Raw genomic sequence first — 25,273 nt, 5'->3', positions numbered from 1 at the left:
TTAGAGATCCTTATGGAATGTTGTGGAAAAGGGTACAGCACCTGTATAGTGACAGGGGATTAGCAGAAATATGGGCTACCAACCCTCCCTTTCCATGACCCATGTTCATTTTCTCTCATTTGTTGGCTGTTTATCGGTTCCTTTATCTTCATGGTTGCCTTCCCATTTTTCCTTTCATTCCTACCCATCTGTGATCCATCTTTGTGGACATGCTGACATGTCCACTAGATAATTTGAATCTGTACAAAAATGGGAGCTAGAAATATATGAGCAATTACATAATGAGTCAAGGTTGTCATTTGCCTAAAACCTCTGAGAATACATCTATTTTCACAATCCTTTGCTGTCTATCATTCAGATTTATAGGTTGTAATTGTGCTTCTTGATCATCTCTAGACACACACTCAGTCTTGATTCATTCCTCCTAGTCTCAACTATAGCAATATTTTGCCTACATCATTAATGTATGTTGGCCGTTAGACCAACAAATAGCTATGAATATATGTCACTAACCAGAGATATTATAAAGACATCAATGTTTCCCACAAAGAGACACTCAAGGCATGTTATGACAGATTAAAGACTATTTCCTTATGCATTTATTAGAGATATTTTGGCAGTTCTCACCCAGATACCCCAAGAACAGTAAAACTGGAACCACTCTCCTTCTCAGACCATACTCTTTCTACCCGTGCCAGAAAGGCAACTGAGAAAATCAACAAACCCAGATGTGGCAGATTATGAATTTTTAAAAAATTATATGGAACTACCTGGACTTTACGGAAATATCAAACTGAAACTCCTTTGGCTGTTTTGTTTTGCTCTTTTTCCTTTACAGTTAGTCATAGGTAAATGTGACAGAAATGGTTATCTTCAGGAAGTTTTGACAAGTAGAATTGGTTAGCATTTGTTTTTTCTGGCCTTTTTTAATATTTACATACATCCCCTGCAGGGACATAGTGGGATGATATCAACTGCAATGCTCACATTATCCAGATGACATGCAGCTTTATGAATATCTCTCTTATACTGCAGATATGACTATCTGACAGATAACACCAAGCTTGAGAGACCCTGGGGGCTAGATGAGAACCAGCTGGTTTATCTGAATCCAGAAAGATCTAAGTATTTGCTTTGAGGATTTGGCTCACACCTCTGTCTTGACCTCGATGTGGGAGTGTGCCTGTGGCTGGTAAGATGATATAAAATCTTGAGCTTGTGCTGGATTCTGCCTGTCTGCCTGATCGTTTAAGATTATAATGATTGATAAAAATAACTGTTTCATCTTCATTTAGCAAATAAATTCCCGTTCTCTTCAGATGATGACAAATTGATATTTAAGCAGAATGAGCTGCCCACTGAGAACATCCTGAAATATCATGCCATAAGACAAGTTTCCTATTGTTTCCTACTGAATCGAAGCCAGCCTGGATTTATTGATAACGCTCCCATTCAGATTATTTACAGCTTAGTCTAGAGTTAGGATTTCATTCATTCTTGATGATCAGGTGTTTCTTTGGAAAATTAATGGGACAACACCAATAGAACAGATACTCCTACACGCCTGAGAGATATGGAGAAATATACAAGTTTATAAACTAAATAAACACTCCCACATTCACTCATCCAGGCCACAGCTCATCCAATTCAGGGACCTTCTCTGACTCTAAGAAGGTAATTTTAGAGAGCTCCAAGGGATGCTGGAAGAAGAAAGGGGCAGTCAATATCCAGCCAATTCTTCCAGTGGCACTTTTTTTGGATCTGAGACAAATCCTCTAGATCAGTGGTTCCCAACCTTTTCTTGGCCATGCTCCATTTAAGCCTCTCTAAAATCCTGATATCCTCCCCTCCCGCCTTCCCCATGGCATATAATTCTTCTTATTCAACAAGTGAACTTCTCTTCATGTGGAGGAAGCATAAAGACCATTAACTTAGTCTAAATAAGCCTCCAAAGAATATGGCACCCATGAAAGAGAAAAATTAAAGAAAGAACATCTGAAGTATGAATTCGAGGTAACGTAAGTGTCCAACTTCACTGCATGTATTTGGTGAGAATACGCAAGAATATTCTGTCATCTGACATTAATTTTCTTGCAGCTGATAATCTTTTTTTTCATATGAAAATACTGACTCACCAATTAAAGTAATAATTGTGCTTTGGAATTTTTCACAGATTTCTTGCTACAGTCATATGCAGAATAAAAAGACATGTTTATTTATTTTGTATAGCTAAAAGAACATTGAAATGAGTGGAGGTCTTTGAAATTAAAGTGACCTCACTTTTTTGCACTCGTGCACTCCCTAGTTCATTCCATGCTCTCAACATCCCTTCCTCTGTTAACAGGCTTTCCCCCTCTCCATTGTCACCATTGTGATTTTAACTTTTAAAATATGTATGTCAATATATATTTATATTCTTTATATGATGCCCCTAGAACCATAAGAAATGCAAAAGATTCACTGTTACTAACTCATTCTAAAATTGCCTCCCTGTGGGGCGTGCACCCATGTTGGGAACCAGTTCTCTAGATGTTGCTGAATTACTAATATCAGCCTTTGCCAGCATAATCACTGGTGAAGAATACTGGGAACTGCAGTGCTATAATATCTGGGAGGCTTCATTTGTTAAATATGCACTGTTATATACTATAAACTGTTTCTATTTACAGGAGTTGTTGAAGAAATATGTCTTGAACTATACGAAATAATTTGATTTAAAGCAAACAAACAGAAATAAAAAAGCATGGGACATATCATCTCAATAATTTTATTTCAGCATGAAAAGAAGAAATTGAATGAATTAACATTTTAAAATAAGGTAAGCACCTTCTCTCTCATACAGTAAAACTGACTGCAATTCAACTCATGTACCATGAAAAGATGATGCATAATACTAAGTACAGTAGAGTCTCACTTATCCAACATAAATGGGCCGGCAGAACGTTGGATAAGCGTATACGTTGGATAATGAGGAGAGTTTAAGAAGAAGCCTATTAAACACCAAATTAGGTTATGATTTTACAAATTAAGCACCAAAACATCATGTTATACAACAAATTTGAGAGAAAAAGTAGTTCAATACACAGTAATGCTATGTAGTAATTACTGTATTTACGAATTTAGCACCAAAATATCATGATGTATTGAAAACATTGACTACAAAAATGTGTTGGATAATCCAGAACGTTGGATAAGCAAGTGTTGGATAAGTGAGACTCTACATTTTGTTTTCCTGGAATTTTACTAAAGACTAACAAACTGTTGATCAGGATGCTCTGTCTAACAGTGCCCACAGTAATTACTGTCTGAGTGGGCAGCTGTCTGTTAGCAAGCCTCACTGCAGGGGGAAAAAAAACCCCTTCATCCTATAAAAAATAAATGAATAAATAAATAAAATAAACCACCTATGAAATGCTTGCATTACCCTTAGCTCCTGGAGCTACTACAGTTAACACTGTATGTTGATTTGTTTTTACTTTATAGTCCACTTTTCTCCCAGTACCCAAGGGAATAAATAGTACCTCTGAAGGAATCATTCCTGGACAGATAAAGCCTCTTACTTGGAAATGCAAAGCTGTAATCTGGGGCAGGAAAGGTACTGTGCTCCAAATGTCACAGGGAATAAAGATCTCAGAATGGCATGCCCAGGGAGGAAAATATTCTTCCAAGCCAAAGAAGAGCTGAAGAAACCTAGGCTTTGAATCAATATTATCTTGTGCTGTGGATATTCACCAGGTAGATATGGATGATTGCCTAGTTCGATCACAGAAACACAGACATATTTATGATAAATATTCATAATAAAATATATAAGAAACAGGAGTGAGAAACTTATTTGTCTGTCTCTTTTAAAGGTGTCAGAGGTCATGTCTGTACACAAGTGGTGATGGATAACACCGAGAATTGGTCAGCAATCATAGTGTAATAAATAATAATAATAATAATAAACTTTATTTATACCCCCCCCACCATCTCCCCAACGGGGACTCAGGGCGGCTTACATGGGGCCATGCCCAGAACAATACAATATAGCAAAATATAATAGAACAACAAATCATAGCACATTAAACAACACAATAAAAGAAAATATACACTACATTAAACAAGATCAAAAGAACAATAAAACCAAGGGCGGGCCACATGAACACTAGATTAAAACTCGAGGTGAGAAAGGAAGTAGTAAAAACCACAGAGGACAGAGTCATAAAGTGGCGGTGCAATCTGGAGGACAATATTGAAGGAGAGCAGCAAAAGGGATGTATGTAGTGATTACTCTCCAAAGGCACAACGGAAGAGCCATGTTTTCAGATCTTTCTTAAAGGCTGCTAGTGTGGGGGCTTGCCTAATCTCACCGGGCAGTGAGTTCCACAATCGGGGGGCCACAGCAGAGAAGGCCCTCTCCCTTGTTCCCACAAGGCGGGCCTGAGATATTGGCAGTGGTGACAGGAGAGCCTCCCCTGACGATCGAAGGGATCGGGCAGGTTTATGATAGGAGATACGGTCACGAAGGTAGGTGGGTCCCAAACCGTTTAGGGCTTTATAGGTGATGGTCTGCACCTGGGACCGGAAGATGAACGGAAGCCAGTGGAGTTCCTTAAACAAGGGAGTGGATCTCTCCCTGTAACTTGCCCTGTAACTTGCCCTGAGGGGTGTACCTCACCCCTCGGTGATATGAAGTGAATGATCCATGTGGTTCCTGAAGCAAAGTCTGTGTTAGGGAGGAAACTCCAAGACCTCAAATTTAGTCTTCTCTAAAAAACAACAGTCTATTTCATGCAGAGAAACAGATACAGCTGACAGATTTCAATGAGAAATAAGAAGGTGATGGCATGAGGATGAATTTCAATCTCTTAGGTAAAAAGGGATTGGCTCCACTTGAACTGGAACTGAATCAGATTACTGGAGCTCTCATCCAAATAGAACAAGATACATTAGGATATTTCATCTCAACTTGGGGCTCCCTTATTTTGCTCTTATTAAATGCAGATTTTTAAAAAAGAAACAAAATTTACATAAGATCAAGTCAAATAACTAAATTAAGCCACAGTCCCAGTGTGTTGCAGAAAAAAGAATGTTGTGTTAAGAATCATTAACAAATGGACTGAAAATAAAAATTATAGTATCACTAGCTGTGCCCGCCCAAGCGTTGCTGTGGCTTATGGGAATAATTTGTTGGCCAGGTGGAATAGCAGTGAATAGCCTTGCAGCCTCAAAGCCTGGCCTTTTTCTTCTTATGCAAATCCTTGTTTGGTGGGCTGGAATACAATGGAATAGACTTGCTCCTTGGAATCCCCCTCGATGGATTGTCACCTTGACGTGGTGAGGGGGCTTGCGTGTTCCAATGAACCTGCGGGCACAACCACAGGAGTCACACACTCCCAGGAGTGGCCACAGGGGAGGATCCAGACCAAGAACAATTCGAAGACCCAAAGACCTCAACGGCAGAGAAGGCGGAGGATAACATGGTACATGTTACAACGGCTGTGAAGGTGGAAGAAGGCTGCAACAAATTGAGAAGCCACTCTCCTTGTGTTAATCACACCACTGCTGGGACCTCAGTCTGTGAAGAGTGTGTGTTGACCGGCCGTGCACTGACCTCCATACATTTAAAAAAATCACGAACAGGCGTCTTCCAAGAAACGGAGGACTATCATCCTCGAACTACGAGGGTTCGCCTAAGAAGAAGAATCTCCTTGGAAGGTTGGGTACTTGCGTTCTAGGAGAATGGTTTTTTGGCCAGGTTGAATTGCACTGAATAGCCTCGCTGCTTCAAAGCCTGACCACTTTCTACATAGGGGCATCCTTCCTTGGGCAGGTTGAATGGGACAGAGTAGCCTCGTGGCTTCAAAACCTGAGGGTTTTCTATCTAGGGGAAATATTGGTTGGCCAGGTTAAACAGCACTGAATAGCCTTGCTGCTTGCAAGCCTGGCCGCTTTCTACCTTGTGGAATCCTTGGTTAATCAGCTTGAATAGCAATGGATAGTCTGGGTGCAGCAAGTATGAATGCTGCGATTAGTCACCTTGATTAGCATTTAATGGCCTTGCAGCTTCAAAGCTTGGCTGCTTCCTGCCTGGGGGAATCCTTTGTTGGGAGGTGTTAGCTGGCTCTGGTTGTTTCCTTTCTGGAATTTCCTTGCTTTCAGAGTGTTGCTCTTTATATACTGTCCTGATTTTAGAGATTATATTGTTCAGTATTATTATACCACAGTAATTATGATATATTGTATTTATAATCTTATATCATGTGCTTAGAACTGGATTATATGAGGCCCCTTCTACACAACTGTATAAAACTCACACTGAAATGGATTATATGGCAGTGTGGACTCAACTCAAGATAATCCAGTTCAAATCAGTTACTGTGGATTATCTGCCTTGGCATTCTGGGTTATATAGCTGAGTGGAAGGGCCTTGAGTCTACACTGTCATATATCCAGTTCAAATCAGATAATCTGTATTTTATAGGCAGTGTGGAAGAGGCCTAAGTGAGGCCTAACTCTGCCTGTCCCCTGGGCTGAGTGGGTTGCTAGGATACGAAGTGGGCGTGTTGTTCTGAGCCGTTTCTAAAGGGGAAAAACGGCTTTTCCTGGTCCTCTAATTCAGACTTTATTTTTCTAAGGTTTTTTTTTTACTGAAAGACATATTTTGGATGACTATGTCTTTTGTGGCCAAATTTGGTGTGATTTGGTTCAGTGGTTCTGTTGTTTACTCCATAGTAAAACGAACATCACATTTTTATACATATATAGATAATGCCTACATTCAAAAACATGGTTCAACCACATTTAGAAGATTGTTCATAGTCCTAGTTGCCCATCTCAAAAAGAATACTGTGGGAAAGAAAACGCTTCAGCAAAGGGCAACCAAAACAATCAAAGGGCTGGAGAAATTATCCTCTAAGGAAAGATTAAATTATGCAGAGCTTTCTAATTTGTTGCTGTACCTTCAAGTCATTTCTGATTGATGGTAACCATAAGGCAAACCTATCGCAGTGTTTTTACAAGAAGATTTGTTCATAGGGGGTTTGCCCTTGTCATCTTCAGAGGCTGGGACGGTGTGACTTGCCGAAGGTCATCCAGTGGGTTTCCATGGCTGAGCTGAGTGGGGATTCAAATCCTTTTCTCCAGAATCACAACCCTATGTTAAACCAGATAAATGCTTGGAGGGGAGTGCGTCTTACATGACCTTACAAAATTATACACATTGTGAAGAAAATGGATGGGGTTTTTCTTTCATAACACTAACCTTGAGGGAGAGCTTTATTTTAAAAAATCAAGAAAGGAGTCAACTAGACCAAAGAGGCCATCCAACAGTCCAACCACAGAAATTGCCATGTATACAACAGGTGTCCTAAATTTGTGGCATTCATCAAAGATTTACACTTTCCAGATGGTGAGTGAAGGACAGAATTCCTAATTCAATTCTCCATCGCAGACCTCAGTGGCACAGTCAGAATCAACCACACATGCCTCTAATCCAATTTGTTTGGAGATTTACAATACATGCTTCTACTTCATCTAAAGCAGCATCCTATGTTAGCCAAATGAAACCAAGCCAAATACCATTACCCACTTTGCACTGAAAATCTGGTGGCTTATTAATGTTGACCCAAATCATTTTGCGTATGATTATAAGCAGCAATCCAGGGGCATTTCAGTGGCCTTTTGCATATATATGTACAGTATTAATAGCAACTCTAGTCTACTAAGTATAATCTCTTATTCCACTCACATATTGTTAGCACGAAAGATTTACACAGGAGCCCTAGATGAGCATCAGAGGAATCATTATGTTACAATGTTACGACACAACATAAGATTGAAATGTGAGTTATGATATTTTAGAACCCTGTTCTAAAGACATATTGAAACCCAAGACAAATTTAATCATTTACCTCTTTTCATATGAATGTGAACGAAACTGGAGATCACGAGACCGTGATCTTGATTTCCTTCCTGATTTCTTACGGCTGTAGGATCTACTGTCAGAAGAACTACTTGATGATGACCTCCTACGGTGTTTCTTTTTTCTTCTGCTTCTGTTTTCTTCCTCAGTGTCTGATGACCGGCGACCCATGTTACAAAGCTAATTTTTAGAAAGTCAAAAACACAGTAAAAATCAATTTCAATCTAAAACAGCTACAACATTATCAATCTCTATGATTTAATTTACAGTTCACACCTAAAAAGAATTTAAATTATTTAATGCAATAATGATCACTATCATTTAGTGCAGTGGTTCTCAATCTGTGGGTCCCCAGATGTTTTTGGTCTACAACTCCCAGAAATCCCAGCTAGTTTACCAGGTGTTAGGATTTGTGGGAGCTGAAGACCACAAATTGGGCCCTCCAGGTGTTTTGGACTTCAACTCCCACAATTCCCAACAGCCTACTGGCTGTTAGGAACTGTGGGAGTTGAAGTTCAAAACACCTGGAAGGCCCAAGTTTGCCCATGCCTGCGTTAGACATGGCCAGGCCTTAAAATGAGCCTGATTCCTCACTAGTATAAATGTCTAATAAGAAATTGGGTTTTTAATTCTTTTTAAGTGAAATGAGTATCAAGCAGGAGAATCCTCTCTTTGGGGCAAGACTTCATAAACTGCCCCAAAAGGAGGGAGCAAACACAGAGGCCTTGGAGTAAACAACACTCTTTACTTAATGTGTTGTAGAAAGGGTCTCATGGCCGGAATCACTGGGTTGCTGTGAATTTTCCGGGCTGTATGGCTGTTCCAGAAGCATTATTTCCTGACATTTCAACGGCATCTATCACAGGCATCCTCAGAAGTTGTGAGGTGTTGGAAACTAGTGGGGTTTATATATCTGTGGAAGGTCCAGAGTGGGAGAAAGAACTCTGGTCTGTTTGAGGCAAGTGTGAATGGTGCAATTGGCCAACTTGATTAGCACTGAATGGCCTTGCAGCTTCAAACTCTGGCTTCTTCCTGCCTGGGAGAATCCTTTGTTGGGAGGTGTTAGCTGGCCTTGATTGTTTCCTGTCTGGAATTCCCATTGTTTTCAGTGTTCTTTATATAATGTCCTGATTTTAGAGCTTTTTAATACTGGTAGCCAGATTTTATTCATTTTCATGGTTTCCTCCTTTCTATTAAAATTGTCCACAGGCTTGTGGATTTCAATGGTTTCTCTGTGTAATCTGACATGGTGGTCGTTAGGGTGGTCCAGCATTTCTGTGTTCTCAAATAATATGCTGTGCCCAGGTTGGTTCATCAAGTGCTCTGCTAGGGTTGAATTAGTCTGCAGTACCTTTCGTGTTCCGTGATTCGTGTCTGGGCAATGCTGCATTTGGTAGTCCCTATGTAGACTTGTCCACAACTGCATGGTATACGGTAGACTCCTGCAGAGGTGAGAGGATCCCCCTTGTCCTTTGCTGAGCGCAGCATCTGTTGAATTTTCTTGGTGGGTCTGTAGACAGTTTGTAGGTTGTGTGTCTTCATCAGTTTCTTTATGCGGTCAGTGGTTCCCTTTATGTATGGTAAGAACACTTTTCCTCTGGGTGGATCTTTGTTGTTTCTCTCCTGGCATGTTCTTGGTCTTGCAGCATATTATCTGAAAACACCGTAATGCTGGACCACTCTGACGACTACCATGTCATATTACACAGAGAAGCCATTGAAATCCACAAGCGTGTGGACAATTTCAACAGGAGAAAATAGCAGAATCAACGAGCTGGAAGAAACCTCGTGGGGCATCCAGTCCAACTCCCTGCCAAGAGGCAGAAAATTCGCATTCAGAGCACATCCGACAGCTGCTTAAAAGAAGCAGAGAAGGAGCCTCCACCACACTCTGGGGCAGAGAGTTCCAGTGCTGAACAGCTCTCACAGTGAGGAAGTTCTTCCTAATGTTCAAGTGGAATCTCCTTTCCTGTAGTTTGAAGACACTAGACACAGTATTCCAGTTGTGGCCTGACTAATGTTTCTGGAACATGGCCATACAGCCAGGAAAACTCACAGCAACCCACTCCTCATTTAGCTTGGCCTAGTCGAAAAGGGAAGGATCTGGAGCCCTTCCCCGAAAGAGAAGCCAGAAAGGGAGAGGAGAGACAAGGAAGGAAGCCACCAGAAACTCCCATCTTTCTCCCCAAGGCCTGCCTTTTCTCCTTCTTCTTCCATCTAGGCCCAAGGGGATAACTGTGGCGCCGCAACCATGGCAACCGCCAAAGTGCGAGCCCGCTTACCTACCTCCACAGCCCGCCAGGCCGCCGCCAAAACCAAAAGCCAAAGCCGCGCCGCTGGGCTTCCGTAGTTTGAGCGCAGCGCCTTCCTCCTCTTTAACGAGAGCCAGGCCTCGCCAATCTAACGCCGAGTTCATCGATACGCAGAGCTGCAGCCAGGCCGGGAGCGCCGAGGCCATCGATAGGAAGGAAGTCCACACAGCTGTATAAAATCCACAATGAGCTGGATTAAATGGCAGTGTGGACCCAAATAATGCACAGGATGGGAGGAATAACTCTTGTCTTTTAAAGCAAGTATGAATGTTGCCAGTAGCAAGCTTGATTAGCATTGAATGGCATTTGCATCTGCAGAGAGGTGGCCTTCCTGTTGTTGCCTGGATGCACCCTCTGTTAAGTAGCACTTGCTTGTTTGCTGTCTGGAATTCCTCTGTTTCGGAGTAGTGTTCCTTATTTATATACTGTCTTGATGCTGGTGTTTTTTTTTTAAAAAAAAAATACTGGTTAACAGAGGCCAGGCTTACCTGGCTTGATATTCTGGGTTGTGTGGAAGGGCCCTAAAAGTCTTTATAGTGATCAGTGTTATGCGTGCCCTTTCTACATTCCTTATTTTTTGGAAAATAACTACACCCACTCTCTGGAGCAATAACCTTTTGGGGAGAAATGGCAATCATAATCTTATTGAAAAGGGAAAAATGATGTCATATCCATTTGGCAAATGTGAATCTCCATGAATTATTTGCTCATTATGCATACCTTGCAATAGGTCACAAAGGGGTTGGCAGCATGTATACATGCATCTAACATACATATGTTGCTAATTTCTACACTGCCATATAGTCCAGTTCAAAGCAGATAATCTGGATTTTATATGGCAGATTAGAAGGGGCATGAAAGCCCTTCCACACAGCCATATAACCCAAAATATCAAGGCAGATAATCCACAATGGCCCCTGCCACACAGCTGAATAAAACCCCACATTCTATACTTTGAACTGGAATATATGGCAGTGTGGATACAGATAACCCAGTTCAAAGTAGATATTGTGGGATTTTCTGCCTTGATATTCTGGATTATAAGGCTGTGTGGAAGGGCCCTGTTTGTCTCTAGAGTGAAGAGGGGGAAGTCGGGAAGGCACAGCTCCATCATGTACAATATATTATACAATACTAATAGTATAATATACTGGTATTATATATTGTGTTATATTAATATAGTACAATATAGTAATATAATAATTGTATATTATATCTTACATATAATATTGCTAATACCACTGTACTGCTACTAATATTGCAGTACAGTGGTATAGTACAGTATAATAATATATAATTCTAATATTGTGCTTTGCTAATATATTATGTATACATATCATATAATAATATAATGTAATACAATATAATATATAATGTCATATAATAACACAAATACATTAAATATAATACTATTGATAATATGTGATGATATATTATTATAATACTGTTTTATAAGTGTATATTTGTCTATTTTAAATTGTAATGTAATAGCTGCTTTGAACTGGGTTATCTGAGTCCACACGGCCATATAATCCAGTTCAGTGTGGATTTTATACAGCTGTGTGGAAGTGGCCTGTCTCTTCTTACTGAAAGATAAAGTGGGATATAAATAAACACAAACATCATCATAATAACAATAATAGGTGTTGTTATTATTATACTTGCTATTGTTGTTGAACCATAATAGTAGTAGCAGTAGTTAATATTGTACTTGCTGTCATTGTTGTTTAATCATAACAGTAGTTATTATTGTACTTGCTATTGTTGTTGTTGAACCATAACAGCAGTGGTTGTTATTATTGTACTTGCTATTATTGTTGTTGAACCATAACAGCAATTGTTGTAATTATTGTCCTTGTTATTATTCTTGTTGAACCATAACAGTAGTAGTAGTTATTTCAGTTGCTTATTGCTGTTGTTGTTGTTATCTGAATAAATCGCCATGCCCTGTCTGTATAAGGTGCGCTGTGATGAAAAAGGCAATGATTTATCTGCAAAAATTGCTTTGAAAACGCTGCCATTTGCCTTCCCTGGGAATGATGGGTTTCCTTGAGCAAATAAATGAGTTTGCCAGCTGAGACTATTTTTTTAAGGGTTTTTAAAGGGAGATGGGGAGCCTGGGTGCAATTTATGGCTTTTCATTTAGGGCAGGAGTAATTAAAGAAGCCCACCTTGGCTTGCAATTCATACAGCACTGTCACCCGCGCCTGCATCTGCATAGGGATCTATCTCCCTCTGAGAAAGGAGTCCAGGGCTTGGCTTTCTTGAGAGGAGCTTTTGTCTGCTGCTTGGGAAGGAAGGAAAACAGGCCTTGGTCTTGTTTAGTTTCTTATGCTCAAAGACTATTCAACTTGGAGACCAAAGGCTTGGGGTTTTTGTTTTTTTTTTGTTTTCCCTGAAGGAAGGAAGATTGGGGTATAAACTGGAGGGGATCAGTAAGCTTTATGGAGTTCAAACTGCATTGTATGAGTCTACAGCAGGCATGGGCCAGCTTGGGCCCTCCAGGTGTTTTGGACTTCAACTCCCATCATTTTTAACAGCCTCAAGCCCCTTCCTTTTCCCTCTCAGCCAGGCTGAGGGGGAAAAGGAAGAGGCCTGAGGCTGTTAGGAATGATGGGAGTTGAAGTCCAAAACACCTGGAGGGCCCAAGTTGGCCCATGCCTGTCCTACACAGAACTATGTTTAATAATAATAATAATAATAATAATAATATGACAACTGATTATTAATTTAGGTATTTCACAAACATGCTTAGATAAACCTGCCGCCTTGCATTTTACATATGTACAATCACTTAATCTAGACATATATAAATATATATATTTCATTTATATGTGCGTGCAGAGAGATCGTGTAATATTATACAACTTTCCAAACAATTATGCAATTTTAAGCGGAGTCTGAGAGGCTGCTTCGGAAAACAGTTGGCCTTGGGATAGGTAGATGTCCCTCCCTCCCTCCTAAATGCATCGCTTGAAAAGTTCAATTGCATCCAACGTGGCTTGCTTTGAAGTCCTGCCTTTAGGTGTTGGGTCTGTTTTGAGGCTCACCTGCTTTCACCTGGAGAGGGAGAGGGAGAGGGAGAGGGAGAGAGAGAGAGATGGGAGGAGAGGCATGTTCTAACTATAGTTCTCCTAACTCTGCGATTTTCCTTTAGCCCCACACTTCAATGCTTTCACTCATTTCAATGTGATATTTCAGACTAACCCATTTACCTTTTTGTTCTTTATAGTGAGCTGGGTAGTGTACTTTTTTGTCTTGAATGTTCTGTGTATTTTATAGCTCTTTATCATGGCCATTGGCTAAGCACAATGAACAGATTGATTGACTGATTGATTGGGGAAAGAGATAATGAAATAGTCGGTTATTTGTGTTGTCGAAAGCTTTCATGGCCGGAATCTCTGGGTTGCTGTGAGTTTTCCAGGCTGTATGGAGATGTTATAGAAGCGTGTTGTCGAAGGCTTTCATGGCCGGGAACACAGGGTTGTTGTATGTTTTCCGGGCTGTATGGCCAGGTTCTAGAAGTATTCTCCCCTGACGTTTCGCCCACATCTATGGCAGGCATCCTCAGAGGTTGTGAGGTATGAGGCTCTGAGGATGCCTGCCATAAATGTGGGCGAAACGTCAGGAGAGAATACCATACAGCCCGGAAAACATACAACAACCCTGTTATAGAAGCATTTGGGTCCCGAGAGGGAGAAAAGCGGGATATAAATAGAGATGATGATGATGATGATGATGATGATGATGATGATGATGATGATGATCTCCTGACGTTTCGCTTGCATCTGTGGCAGGCATTCTCAGAGGTTGTGAGATATGTTGGAAACTAATCAAGAGGCTTTGTATATCTGTGGAATGTTCAGGGTGGGAGAAAGGACTCTTGTCTGTTTGAGGCAGATGTGAATTGGCCACCATGACTAGCATTGAATAGCCTTTCAGCTTCAAGGTCTGGCTGCCTCCAATCTGAGGGGATCCTTTGTTGGGAGGTGTTAATTGGCCCTGATTGATTCATGTCTGGAATTCCTCTGTTTTCTGAGTGGTGTTCTATATTTACTGTCCTGATTTTAGAGATTTGTAATACTTGTAGCCAGATTTGTTCGTTTTCATAAGAAAATCCAACAAATGCTACGTTCAGCAAAGGACAGCTCTGCAGTCTACCATATCCCATTCAGCTTTGGACAAGTCAACACAGGGACCACCAACCGCAGCAATGCCCAGACACGAATCAAGGAACATGAAAGGCACCGCAGACAAGCAGAGAAGTCAGCCATAGCAGAGCACTTGATGAACCAACCTGGACACAGAATATTATTTGAGAACACAGAAATGCTGGACCACGCTAACAACCACCATGCCAGACTGCACAGAGAAGCCATGGAAATCCACAAGCATGTGGGCAACTTCAACAAAAAGGGGTAAACCATTCAAATGAGTGAAAGGGGGGGGGGGGTAGGAAGACATCATTCCTCCCTGTCTCCTAGGTCATCAGATGGGAATCCCTCCCCCCAAGGACTAACTGCAACTCTGGGGCCAGAGTGAAGAAGTGGGGCCAGGAAGACACCACTCCACCATGTCTCCTGTGTCATTGTAACAATAGAATAATATATAATACGAATATTATGCTATACTAATAATATAATATATTGTATATACATATAATATTCATAATAATATTATAATGTAATACAATATAATATACACTATTTTAATTATATATTTTATATTACATATAATATTACTAATAATATTGCAGTATAGTCGTATAATACAATATAGTAATATATAATGCTTATATTGTGCTATACTAATAATATAGTATATTGTATGTACATATAACTTGTAAGCCGCGCGGAGTCCCCTTGGGGTGAGAAGGGCGGGATATAGATGTCGTAAATAAATGAATAAATAAATAATGAACAAAGTCTCTAAAATCAGGACAGTAAATAAAGAACATCACTCTGTAAACAGAGGGATTCCAGACATGAAGCAATTAGGGTCAGCTAACACTTCCCAACAAAGGATTCCCCCTGGAATTAAGCAGCAGACCTTGAAGCTGAAAGGCTGTTCAATATTAATCAAGGTGGCCAATTGCAACATTCACACTTTTCTCAGGCAGAAAGGAGTTATTTCTCCCTCCCTGGACATACCACAGATATATAAACCCCACTTGCCTAGTTTCCAACAAACCTCACAACCTCTGAAGATGCCTGCCATGGGTGCAGGCGAAACGTCAGGAGAGAATGCTTCTGGAAGACAGCCATACAGCCCGGAAAACTCACAGCAACCTAGTGATTCCGGCCATGAAAGCCTTCGACAACACGATAGTAAAATATACTGTTATTTCTCTACTATTTTTTTTCTTTTGCTTCTTATTTTTGACACCAGTTTAATTACCTCTTTTTTTGGAAGGAAGTTTTCTGTTAGCAAGACATAAGCCATGGGGAGGAGGCATCCAAAGCGCAAACTCTGCCTCCTCCTTAACCTGTCGGCTTAAAGCATCGGGATATAATGAGATTAAACGAAGCGGAAAGAAGAGACAAATGTCTCAGGACCAGTCCCGGCCGCATTCCCTCTCGTTTGGCAGGTGGCAAAAGAGTGTCTTCTCGCCTGAACCTAATTCGGTTTCCTCGGAAGGAAGCCCCATTAACCAGGCTTCAGGTTACAGTCAGTTCCCCGAAGCCTCCTCGCCTACAGAGTAAAAGATGTTAAGTTCTTGGGACTGTCCAATGTGGGGAATTGTGCAAAAGCCCTGCGACCCACAGATTTGATTGACATGGAGCTGCCTGTCAAGCACCGCTTCCTCTTCGTGCCAGAAAGAAGGACTCGAGGGAAGCCAATGGCAGATTTGCCCAAGCTCCTCTCCATCCGAGGCTCATCTGCCAAAACGCCGCCTCCTCCGCGCCCCCCCCCCCCGAGGTTTGGGCCTCCCTCCACGTGCCATTCGAGGCCCCTTCTCGCCCTCGCCACGCGCGCACGCAAACCCTGGTGGTCTGGACGCCTCTCCCCGCAAAACCCGGGAGAAGCCCACCCCGTGGCTTAAAAGTCTAGACATGCACCAGCAGAAGAAGAAGACGGGGACTGGAGGGAAGCAACCAAAGACAAAGACCTGAACATGCCACAGATATATAAACCCCACTTGCCTAGTTTCCAACAGACCTCACAACCTCTGAGGATGCTTATCAGATGTGGGCGAAACGTCAGGAGAGAATGCTTCTGGAACATGGCCATACCGCTCGTTAAACTCACAGCAGCAACCCAGAAGGAAAGCTCTTTTTCTGTTCGCATGAGATTCAGAGTAGTGCAGCGTCGGGCTGAGGTTCAAATCCCCTCTCAAGAAAACGACCCAGTTGAGTGGCCTTGGGCAGGTCGCACTCTCTCAGCCTCAGAGGGACCCCCTTCGGAGCAAATCCTGCCAATAAAACGCGGGAGATGGAAACGGCCTGGAGGCACGCAACGACAACACAGCTGTCTATGTCCATCTATATTTGTGTGTTCCATATATCCATAGATCTATATGGAACTGAGTGAATGTGTGTGTGTGTATGCGTACACACACACACACACATATATATAGAGAGAGAGAGAACACTCGCACGTTTCTTCTTTCTATATAAATGGGAACAAACGTGATATAGTATACAAATTTTTTAATGTGTGTACAACACGTCTATTCTACATGGAACTGCTCATGTGTTTGTGCGCGCACACACAGGTACAGGTATAGGTATAGGTGTTGGGTTTTATCCCAGGACTACACAGGCTTTTGTGTCATAAAGTTTCTAGTCCTCAATGAGTAGTTAGACCAGAGACAGAGCGCATTCCTATTTACTCTTGGTACTCTGCTATATTTCGGTGGAATTGCTCTAACTGGGGGTTATTTTTGAGCCTAACAGCTCAGATTCCCCAACAATAGGTATAGTATTTATTTATGTGTCAGAAGCGAACGGAGGATACAGTTGTAATATATTTAAAAACACAAAGTTAAAAACTTGACATTATACCAAATGTTATTTGCATGTGATGGACCCATGTGGCCTCATTTCTTCAGGTTGGCTCTGCATCTCGTGGTGCCAGAGCGCAGTCTGTTTAGTGCCTTCCAAGTCGCCCAGTCTTGTGTGCCCAGGAGGGAGTCTCTCATTCGGTATCCCCCATGGATTGAGGTTCCAGTTTTTAACCTGCCACTTTTGGGCTCTCTCTTGCTGAGGTGTTCCTGCCAGTATCTCTGTAGACCTTAGAAAGATATTTCTCGATTTAAGGCTGGCCTGCTGGCTGATATGGGGACAGGAGATGGGCCGGAGATGTCACTGCTTTGGTCCTTTTGCTTTGGTCCTTTCATTACTGGCTGCTATTTTATGGAGGATGTCATATATAGGTATAGGTATGAGAAACACCTGCGTGGTGTAATGCTAAGACTCTGTGGAGAGCAGGGTTCAAATATACCTAGGTAATGGTAAAGGTTTCCCCTGACGTTAAGTCCAGTCGTGACCGACTCTGGGGGTTGGTGCTCATCTGCATTTCTAAGCCGAAGGGCCGGCGTTGTCCTTAGACACCTCCAAGGTCATGTAGCCGGCATAACTGCCTGGAGCGCCAAATATACCTAGATGTAGATATATGATTATATATATCCTACTATATCTAATCGCCCCACCTCAACTCTCTTAACACCTACTAAGAGAGGGAAAGGTGTGACCCTTTGAATCCTGTGGCGTCGCTTGCTTTCCAAGTCCGGTTTCAGCCTGGGACTGGCCGTCTTTCCAAAAGCAGAGCGACTTGAGAAACTGCAAATCGCTTCTGGTGTGAGAGAATTGGCTTACTGCAAGGACCTAGCCCAGGGGACGGAGATGTCTGATATTTTATCATCCTTGTGGGAGGCTTCTCTCATGGGGGGCTGGAGATGCAGAGGGAGCTCACCTGCTCTCCCCATTCCAACCAACCTCTAACCTGTCGGTCAGCAGTCCTGCCGGCTTAAGGGTTTAACCTATAGCGCCACCGGTTACATTGCGCTGTAACCCATTGTACAGCTGATTCTCTGCCTTGGTTGGCAGGGAAGGCCCACTGGTGTCCGGACACTGGGCTGCGGAGAGGGGTCAAGGCCCTGCCCTCCGCCCCCTCCCACCTCCTCCCCTCCGCCGAAGCATCCCCTCCCCCTGCCACCCTCCCTGCTTTCCCTCCCAGTGTTTAACTAACTAACTCCGGACCTTCGCGCAAGACCCACGCCTAATTCAATTAATTAGGGGCCCTTGTCAATCCTGGATTAATGGCTGAGAGAGAAAGAAAGAGAGAGAGAGAGAGGGAGGGAGAGGGGGAGGGAGAAAAAGAGAGAGAGAGATATCGCTGGATAAGAAAAGGAGGGGGTGGGTTGCGGGTAGCTGGAAGCCTCCCACCTCTCTCTCTCTCTCTCTCTCGGACCCCTCCTCCCTCCCTCTCGCTTCATCTCTATCTCGCTTCTTCCCCCTTCCTCTCTCTCTCTCTCTCTCTTTCTCCCCCCCCAGTTTGGCTCCTCTCTCATTCTCCCTCTCCCTCTCTCTTCTCTCTCTCTCTCTCCCCCCAGTTTGGCTCCTTTCTCATTCTCCCTTTCCTCTCTCTCTCTCTCTCTCTCTCTCTCTCTCTCTCTCTCTCGCTCTCTCTTTCTCTCTCTCTCCCCCCTTTCTCTTCCTCAAGGGCGGCCGGACTGCGCCGGGGCTGCTTCCTCCTCCTCCTCCTCCTCCTCCTCCTGGGCACCTCGTTCCAAAAAGGGGAGTTCATTTGCTCCGGAGGAAGGGGCCGGCTTTGCAAAGTATAAATAGGGGCCACTTCAAGAGCCTGGCGCCGGATCTGCTCTGAACTCTGCGCGGGGAGGACGGGTGGCGACTGGCGGGTGGGAGGGCATCTGCATCCTCCTCCTCCTCCTCTTCGCTCCCTCCCTTCCCCCTCCCTCCCTCTCTCCCCCTTCTTCTTCCTCCTCCTCCTCTTCATCTTCTCCCCCCTTGATGTGGTGCTTCTCGGGGCCCTGGGAGCCGGCAGAGGAGAGAAGCCGCGCGCGGGGGGAGCGCCCAGCCCTTCCGCTTCAGCGCCGGCGATGGAAGAACTGACCGCTTTTGTTTCCAAGTCGTTTGATCAGAAAGTGAAGGAGAAGAAGGAGCTGATCACTTACCGGGAGGTGCTGGAGAGCGGGCCCGTCCGAGGAGGAGGAGGAGGAGGAGCAGCAGGCAAGGAGGCCGGAGGAGCAGGAGCAGGAGCAGGAGGAGAGGACAGCACCGCCAGCAGCCCCAGCGCCGCCCGACTGGCAGCAGCAGCAGCAGGAGGAGGAGGAGGGCGCTCCCCAGAGCTGGAGATGGGCGCCGTCGACCGGGGCAGGGACGCCGCAGGGACCCCCAAACTCAGCGAAGGTACCCGCGGAAGAGTACGAGAGGGCTGGGGGGCCAAGGGGAGCGACCAGGGTCGCTTCATCCGCATGCAGAGTCCCTGGCTGGGTCTAGGCTGCCATAGAATGCGGTTTGAACATCATTACATGGTCAGTGTAGACCCAGTGTCTACACTGACCATATAATGAAGTTCAAACCGCATTCTATGGCAGCCTAGACCCAGCCCAAGCCGAGAGGCGTGAATGCAGAATAAACCAGGCCCTTCAGTCTTTGAATCCACGCAAAGACATCTTTTCAGCCCCTTTCCGAATAATTAGGGAAAAAGCCACCTCTCATAGAATCCTAGAGTTGGAAGAGACCTCGTGGGCCATCCAGTCCAACCCCATTCTGCCAAGAAGCAGGAAACTCGCATTGAAAGCAAACCTCCCCCCCCCCCCCGCCCCAACAGCTGTACAAGCAGAGGTCTTTGCATGCAATTCTAATCTGATCTATTTCCTTGGACCATTTATGCCCAAGAGCAGCAGCGTTTATCAACTTGATAGGAAAGTACACAACTTTGAGGAAAGTGTACACTTCACCACTGAAGGATATTCAGCGGTTAATAAAAGACACATTAGGATCCCTCTTCACCAGTGGTTAATAAAGGACACATTATAACCTCCCATTTAAATAGTCTTAGCCATTTTCTTGATAGAAATAAATTAGAAATCAATTTGGCAGTGGCTGGGGAAAGTGCTCTGTTTTGTACCCTCAACACACACACCACACCAGGTGCTAAATGTGCTCCTCAAAATACTTTGACCAGGATCTTTCTCTGGCCATCGTTTGGGGACAGACTTCTTCGCCCTTCTTGCTCCCAGGATGCCATAGAAATGAGCCATAGCAGTTAAAAGCCACACGGTATGGATTCGGCACTGACCAGGCAACAAACTCTCCCAAAAGCGCCCGAAAGAAAGCCCTGAATGCGCATTATTTATCAAACCTGTTCCAGAATTCCCTCTGTAATCATCCCTACAAAGAAACCACTTTCTTCAATATCGGTTTGAAAGATGCATTAAGTACTCAGTGTAGATAAATAGGCGCTTAGAGAGAAATCTTTTCCAGTCCTTTCCGAACAAGGAGTCCCTAAAGAGGAGGAAAAGAAACATTTCCCTCCCAGACCAGTTCGGACTCTCCTTCTGGGCGCCGTTTGGGGACACGCTTCTCTTGCTTTCAAGGGGAAGAACTGCAAAAACCTCTCCAGACTGTTTTGTCCGGAACTTTTCAATTGAAGTCAATGCCATAATAATAATAATAATAATAATAATAATAATAATAATAATAATAATAATAATAATAATAATAATAATAAATCCAAAAATATTGTGGGAATTTGCTGGAGAGGAGGAAAGCCTGCGTCTGTCCTAGTTCCGAGAGCCCTTTTCGCTCCTTTTTGCAATGATTTCCGAAGATAAAACAAAACAAAACAGACCAGGGTTGACTTTCGCTCAATGAGGAAAAAAGAAAACAAGTTCCCTCGAGGCCAAGTAAAAATATTCAGTTTGCTGTTGAGAAGCGATCCTTTCCTTTTTACAAGGGAGAGATGGAACCAGAAACAAGGGAGGAATCAAACGAGAAAGAAATAGAAAATCAAACGAGACTTAGGGCCCTTCCACACAGCCATATAACCCAGAATATCAAGGCAGATAATTCACAATATCTGTTTTGAACTGAATTATCTGTGGGTCCTTCCACACAGATCTATATCCCAGAATATCAAGGCAGAAAATCGCACAATATCTGCTTTGAACTGGTTATCTGATTCCACACTGCCATATATCCCAGTTCAAAGCAGATAATGTGGGATTTTATTTAGTTGTGTGGATGGGGATAGAAAGAGAAAATCAAACGAGAAAGAAATTCGAAATCGAACGAGCTGATGTCTCTTTAAGGTGACCTCATATTGTTCAGATTTAGAAAGTAAATTCTTATTTGTTTCTTCCTCCGTGGAAGTATGGACTAAAAACAAAACAAAACAAGGAAGTGTATTGTATTGTTATGTTATTGTATTTTCCTCCGGGTTGTTATAATCAACCTGAACCTTGGAAGCGCACAAACTCCGTTGAAAACCAGACAGGAATTGATTGGAGACGATAGGAAAATCGAGAGTAAACAATGCTGGAAATCCGGAGGCAGTGTTTTATTTTCATGAGGCGATTTCCAATGTTTGTGATGAAGGAGACGAAGAGGGGCGGGAGGCGAGAAAGGGCTGGAGACGCGCTCTTCCTGTTTGCTTATCCAAAGAGACCGGGGCTTGTGGAGGAGATTTGAATATTTGCCTGAGGTTTGAAAATGCAGAGAGAAGGGTCGGATTCCGGGGAAAGGAGAAGGGTGTGTTGAGCGGGTTTGTGTGAACGCAGGCCCCTTCACGCAGCTGAATAAAATCCCACATTATCTGCTTTGAACTGGAATATATGGCTGTGTGGACGCAGATAACACAGTTCAAAGCAGATATTGTGCGATTTTCTGCTTTGATATTCAGGGTTATACGGATGTGCGGAAGGGCCCTCGCTCTTGGGGGAAAATATCCCGCTCTGGATGGGAACCGGATTGAAAAACTGCCCGAAACAAATTCATCAACAAATCCTGCCTAGGTTTAAAGCGAAACCCAAGTCCAACCGAACAAATAGATTTAGAAAAAGAAACGAATGTGGGGAACCCCACTGGTAGGTTAGGAAACCCCCTCAGTCTCCAGGAACCGCGTCACTCCGCCACGTTTACACGAAGGGTCTTGGGGTCCGAAGTGAAAGGAGGGGTGGGTTTGTAAAGGAAAAATATTTGTCCGTGCTGGAATCAGAATAATGGGAAATAATGTGTAATGAGAATAAAGAGGGAGTGGTTTGGTTTGGTTTTGTTTTGGTTAGACAGTGTCATATTAACTTCAGAAAGTTGGTCCTCGCTAGTGTAAACTTGAATGGGTGAAGAATGAGCTTTTTGCAAAATGAATGAAGGAGAGTCCAACGCTGTAGAATCCAGGCAGTTATGAGTTTGTGAAGTCTTTCGCCTTCTTTGCCAGAGTGCTAGTGCCTCACCAAACTACAGCTTACATGATTCCATAGCCCTGAGCCAAGGCATTTCAAGTGGTATCGAACTGCATTCATTCTTCAGTGGAGATGCACCGCTCTCCGACGGGACTTGGGGTGCATCTCTATACTAATAAAGTAATGCAGCTGGAGCCCACTTCCACTGCCCTGGCTCAATGCTCTGGCGCCCCAAGAGCTGTCGTTTGAAGAGGTACCAGCACTTTTTGGCACAGGCGCCTAAATACCTTGCAAAACTATAACATCCACGATTCTATAGTGTTGAGCTGATGGCAGTTAAAGTGGTGTCAAACTGCACTCATTCTCCAGTGTAGATGCACCTAGAAGAGGCCACTTTGGGAAGGACTTCCCTCCCTTAGAAGGAAGGGATGCTCAGTAGAGAAGTGTTGGAGTTTCTGGCAAGAGTAAGGAATCAGTTCAAGAAATTGCCCGAGGCTTTGAGAACTGATGACGGGACAGAGTATTGTAATGAAGCTGTGAGGGATCTCCTCAAGCATTATGGGATAGCTCACCAGCATCCCCTTCCCTATTTTCCTCAGCAGAATGGCGTTGCAGGAAGGAAAAAAAATAGGAGTTTGATTCAAATGGCAACTGAGGGTTATTTTGAGTCTAACAACTCAAATTCCCCAACAAGGAGACTCAGTGAATCAATTTTTCTAGAGATGACTATGTAATGATTCAGATCCCTATTTGGGGAGGGGGTGTAAGTTCAGACACGTGTATAATCGGGTTGATTTGTTGGCGCTCTGGACTGGAAGAGGGTGTCAGTATAAATCCATATAAGACAGCTCAGTGCAGTTCAAACTGCATTATATGGCAGTGTAGATCCAGCTCCTGGCAACCCCGAAAACCCCTTAACTTCAGGTTAGAAGGGAAGCTCAGCTTCGGCTGGAACTACACTAATAATAATAATAATAATAATAATAATAATAATAATAATAATAATAATTTATTTGTACCCTGCCGCCATCTCCCAGAGGGACTCGGGGCGACTCACAGAGCACTCAAGGAGCAACATGCAAAATACAAAAAGCGCAGATACAAAACATAACAATAAAGAGCCAGCATAACATCACAATTTCTCAAATACCGTGCAACTATGAGCGTGGACATTTCCATTAGGCTAGAGTCGAACAGGATCTTGTCTTAGGTGTTCAGCATGCTGCTTCTCCATCCATCCAATGATAAAGAGCAGCTTCAGTTTGTAGTGTTTACAAAAAAAGCTTCAGGAATTGCATTGCTTGGTCCTCTGATTAAAAACAGTAAAATACAGCGATTGCTGCAGGTAGGAAGTTTGAAACGGCAGTAAACTGCATTATGTGGCTCAGTCTACACTGACCATGCAGGAGAGTTCAAACTGCATTGTTTGGCAGTGTAGACTCAGCCTGACTTACTAAAGAAAGGTTTTTGGGACTCCTATACCCCACTTTCCCTTTGGGTCTTGGCTCTGCCGCCCAAATTTCCTCTACACTGACCATGTAATAATGTAGTAGAGTTCAAACTGCATTGTTTGGCAGTGTAGACTCAGCCTGACTTACTGAAGAAAGGTTTTTGGGACTCTTTCCCTTGGGTCTTGGCTCTGCTGCCTAAATTTCCTCCAGCTTTACAGGGCTGAACTAAGGTAGTGCGATTCCCTATAGAGGAAAATCTCCCCAACTTTCCCAGGAAAGCTCTCTGGAACCGTAAAACTGTTGTTCCTTCTCTCTGTGACCTCTGAGCATGTCATGAGCGTCTGTCCATCCCTCATCCCCTTCCCCTGTCAAGCCCTTAGGACGGAAGGGAATGAAATAAAAGACCATCCTTGGGGAGGAAAAGACCCAGTGAGGTTGGGGGGGGGGAGGGCTCTGTTATGGGGCGTCGCTGACAGTCCCCCTTGTGCTTCTTCCCCCCCACAGTCTCCCCGGAGCTGAAGGAGCGCAAGGAGGAGGCCAAGGGCATGGAGGACGAGGGCCAGGCCAAGATCAAGCAGCGGAGGAGCCGCACCAACTTCACCCTGGAGCAGCTCAACGAGTTGGAGCGGCTCTTCGACGAGACCCACTACCCGGACGCCTTCATGCGGGAGGAGCTGAGCCAGCGGCTGGGGCTCTCCGAGGCCAGGGTCCAGGTGGGCGCCCACGCGGGAAACAGCCCTTGGAAATGGGGAGGGAATCAGGGCGGTTTCGTCGCCACGGCTCAAGGCTAGGGAAGCAGGAGTGCGGGTGCCTCACCAAACTGAAGCTGGGCCAAAAGGCACAAAGGGGACCACTAATAGGTATGGTCAAAGCTCGTCTCTCCAGGTGTTTTGGACTTCAACTCCCACCATTCCTGGCCTCGGGCCCTTTCTTTTTCCCCCTCAGCCGCTTAAGGGCCTGAGGCCAGGAATGGTGGGAGTTGAAGTCCAAAACACCTGGAGAGACGAACTTTGTCCATATCAGCTATACACCGAGCTATTGACAATATTTGATTTTCAACACCTGTTGTAAATTTATTTCCTATATGACACTATGCAATCATCGAGTTGGAAGACTACAAGAGACACCCAGTCCAGGAAAAGCACGATCAAAGCAATCCCGACAGATGGCCACTCAATCTGTTGTGGAAGGCTTTCATGGCCTCAATCACTGGGTTGCTGTGAGTTTTCCGGGCCAA

General features: G+C 43.7%; 2 protein-coding genes across 2 annotated transcripts in view; one reads left to right on the top strand and one right to left on the bottom strand.

Annotated features, from left to right (window-relative positions):
- Positions 1-10,314, bottom strand: part of rsrc1 (arginine and serine rich coiled-coil 1) — a 236,644-nt gene extending 226,330 nt beyond the window's left edge. The window contains exons 1-2 of the mRNA XM_003218172.3: positions 10,193-10,314; positions 7,896-8,086 (exon numbers count right to left, since the gene is read on the bottom strand). Coding sequence (XP_003218220.1) covers positions 7,896-8,077 — 182 coding nt within the window. The 5' untranslated portion in view covers positions 8,078-8,086; positions 10,193-10,314. The remainder of the gene's footprint in view (positions 1-7,895; positions 8,087-10,192) is intronic.
- An 8,142-nt stretch (positions 10,315-18,456) lies between these two features.
- The window catches only part of shox2 (SHOX homeobox 2), a 33,897-nt gene continuing 27,080 nt past the window's right edge, over positions 18,457-25,273 (top strand). The window contains exons 1-2 of the mRNA XM_062976712.1: positions 18,457-19,589; positions 24,541-24,749. Of these exons, the coding sequence (XP_062832782.1) occupies positions 19,280-19,589; positions 24,541-24,749 (519 nt within the window). The 5' untranslated portion in view covers positions 18,457-19,279. The remainder of the gene's footprint in view (positions 19,590-24,540; positions 24,750-25,273) is intronic.

The sequence above is a fragment of the Anolis carolinensis genome, chromosome 3 (genome assembly GCF_035594765.1).
Source record: "Anolis carolinensis isolate JA03-04 chromosome 3, rAnoCar3.1.pri, whole genome shotgun sequence".
In the NCBI taxonomy this organism is placed as follows: domain Eukaryota; kingdom Metazoa; phylum Chordata; class Lepidosauria; order Squamata; family Dactyloidae; genus Anolis; species Anolis carolinensis.
The sequence above is the reverse complement of the archived record's forward strand: the minus strand, read 5'-3'. Positions and strand labels throughout refer to the sequence as shown.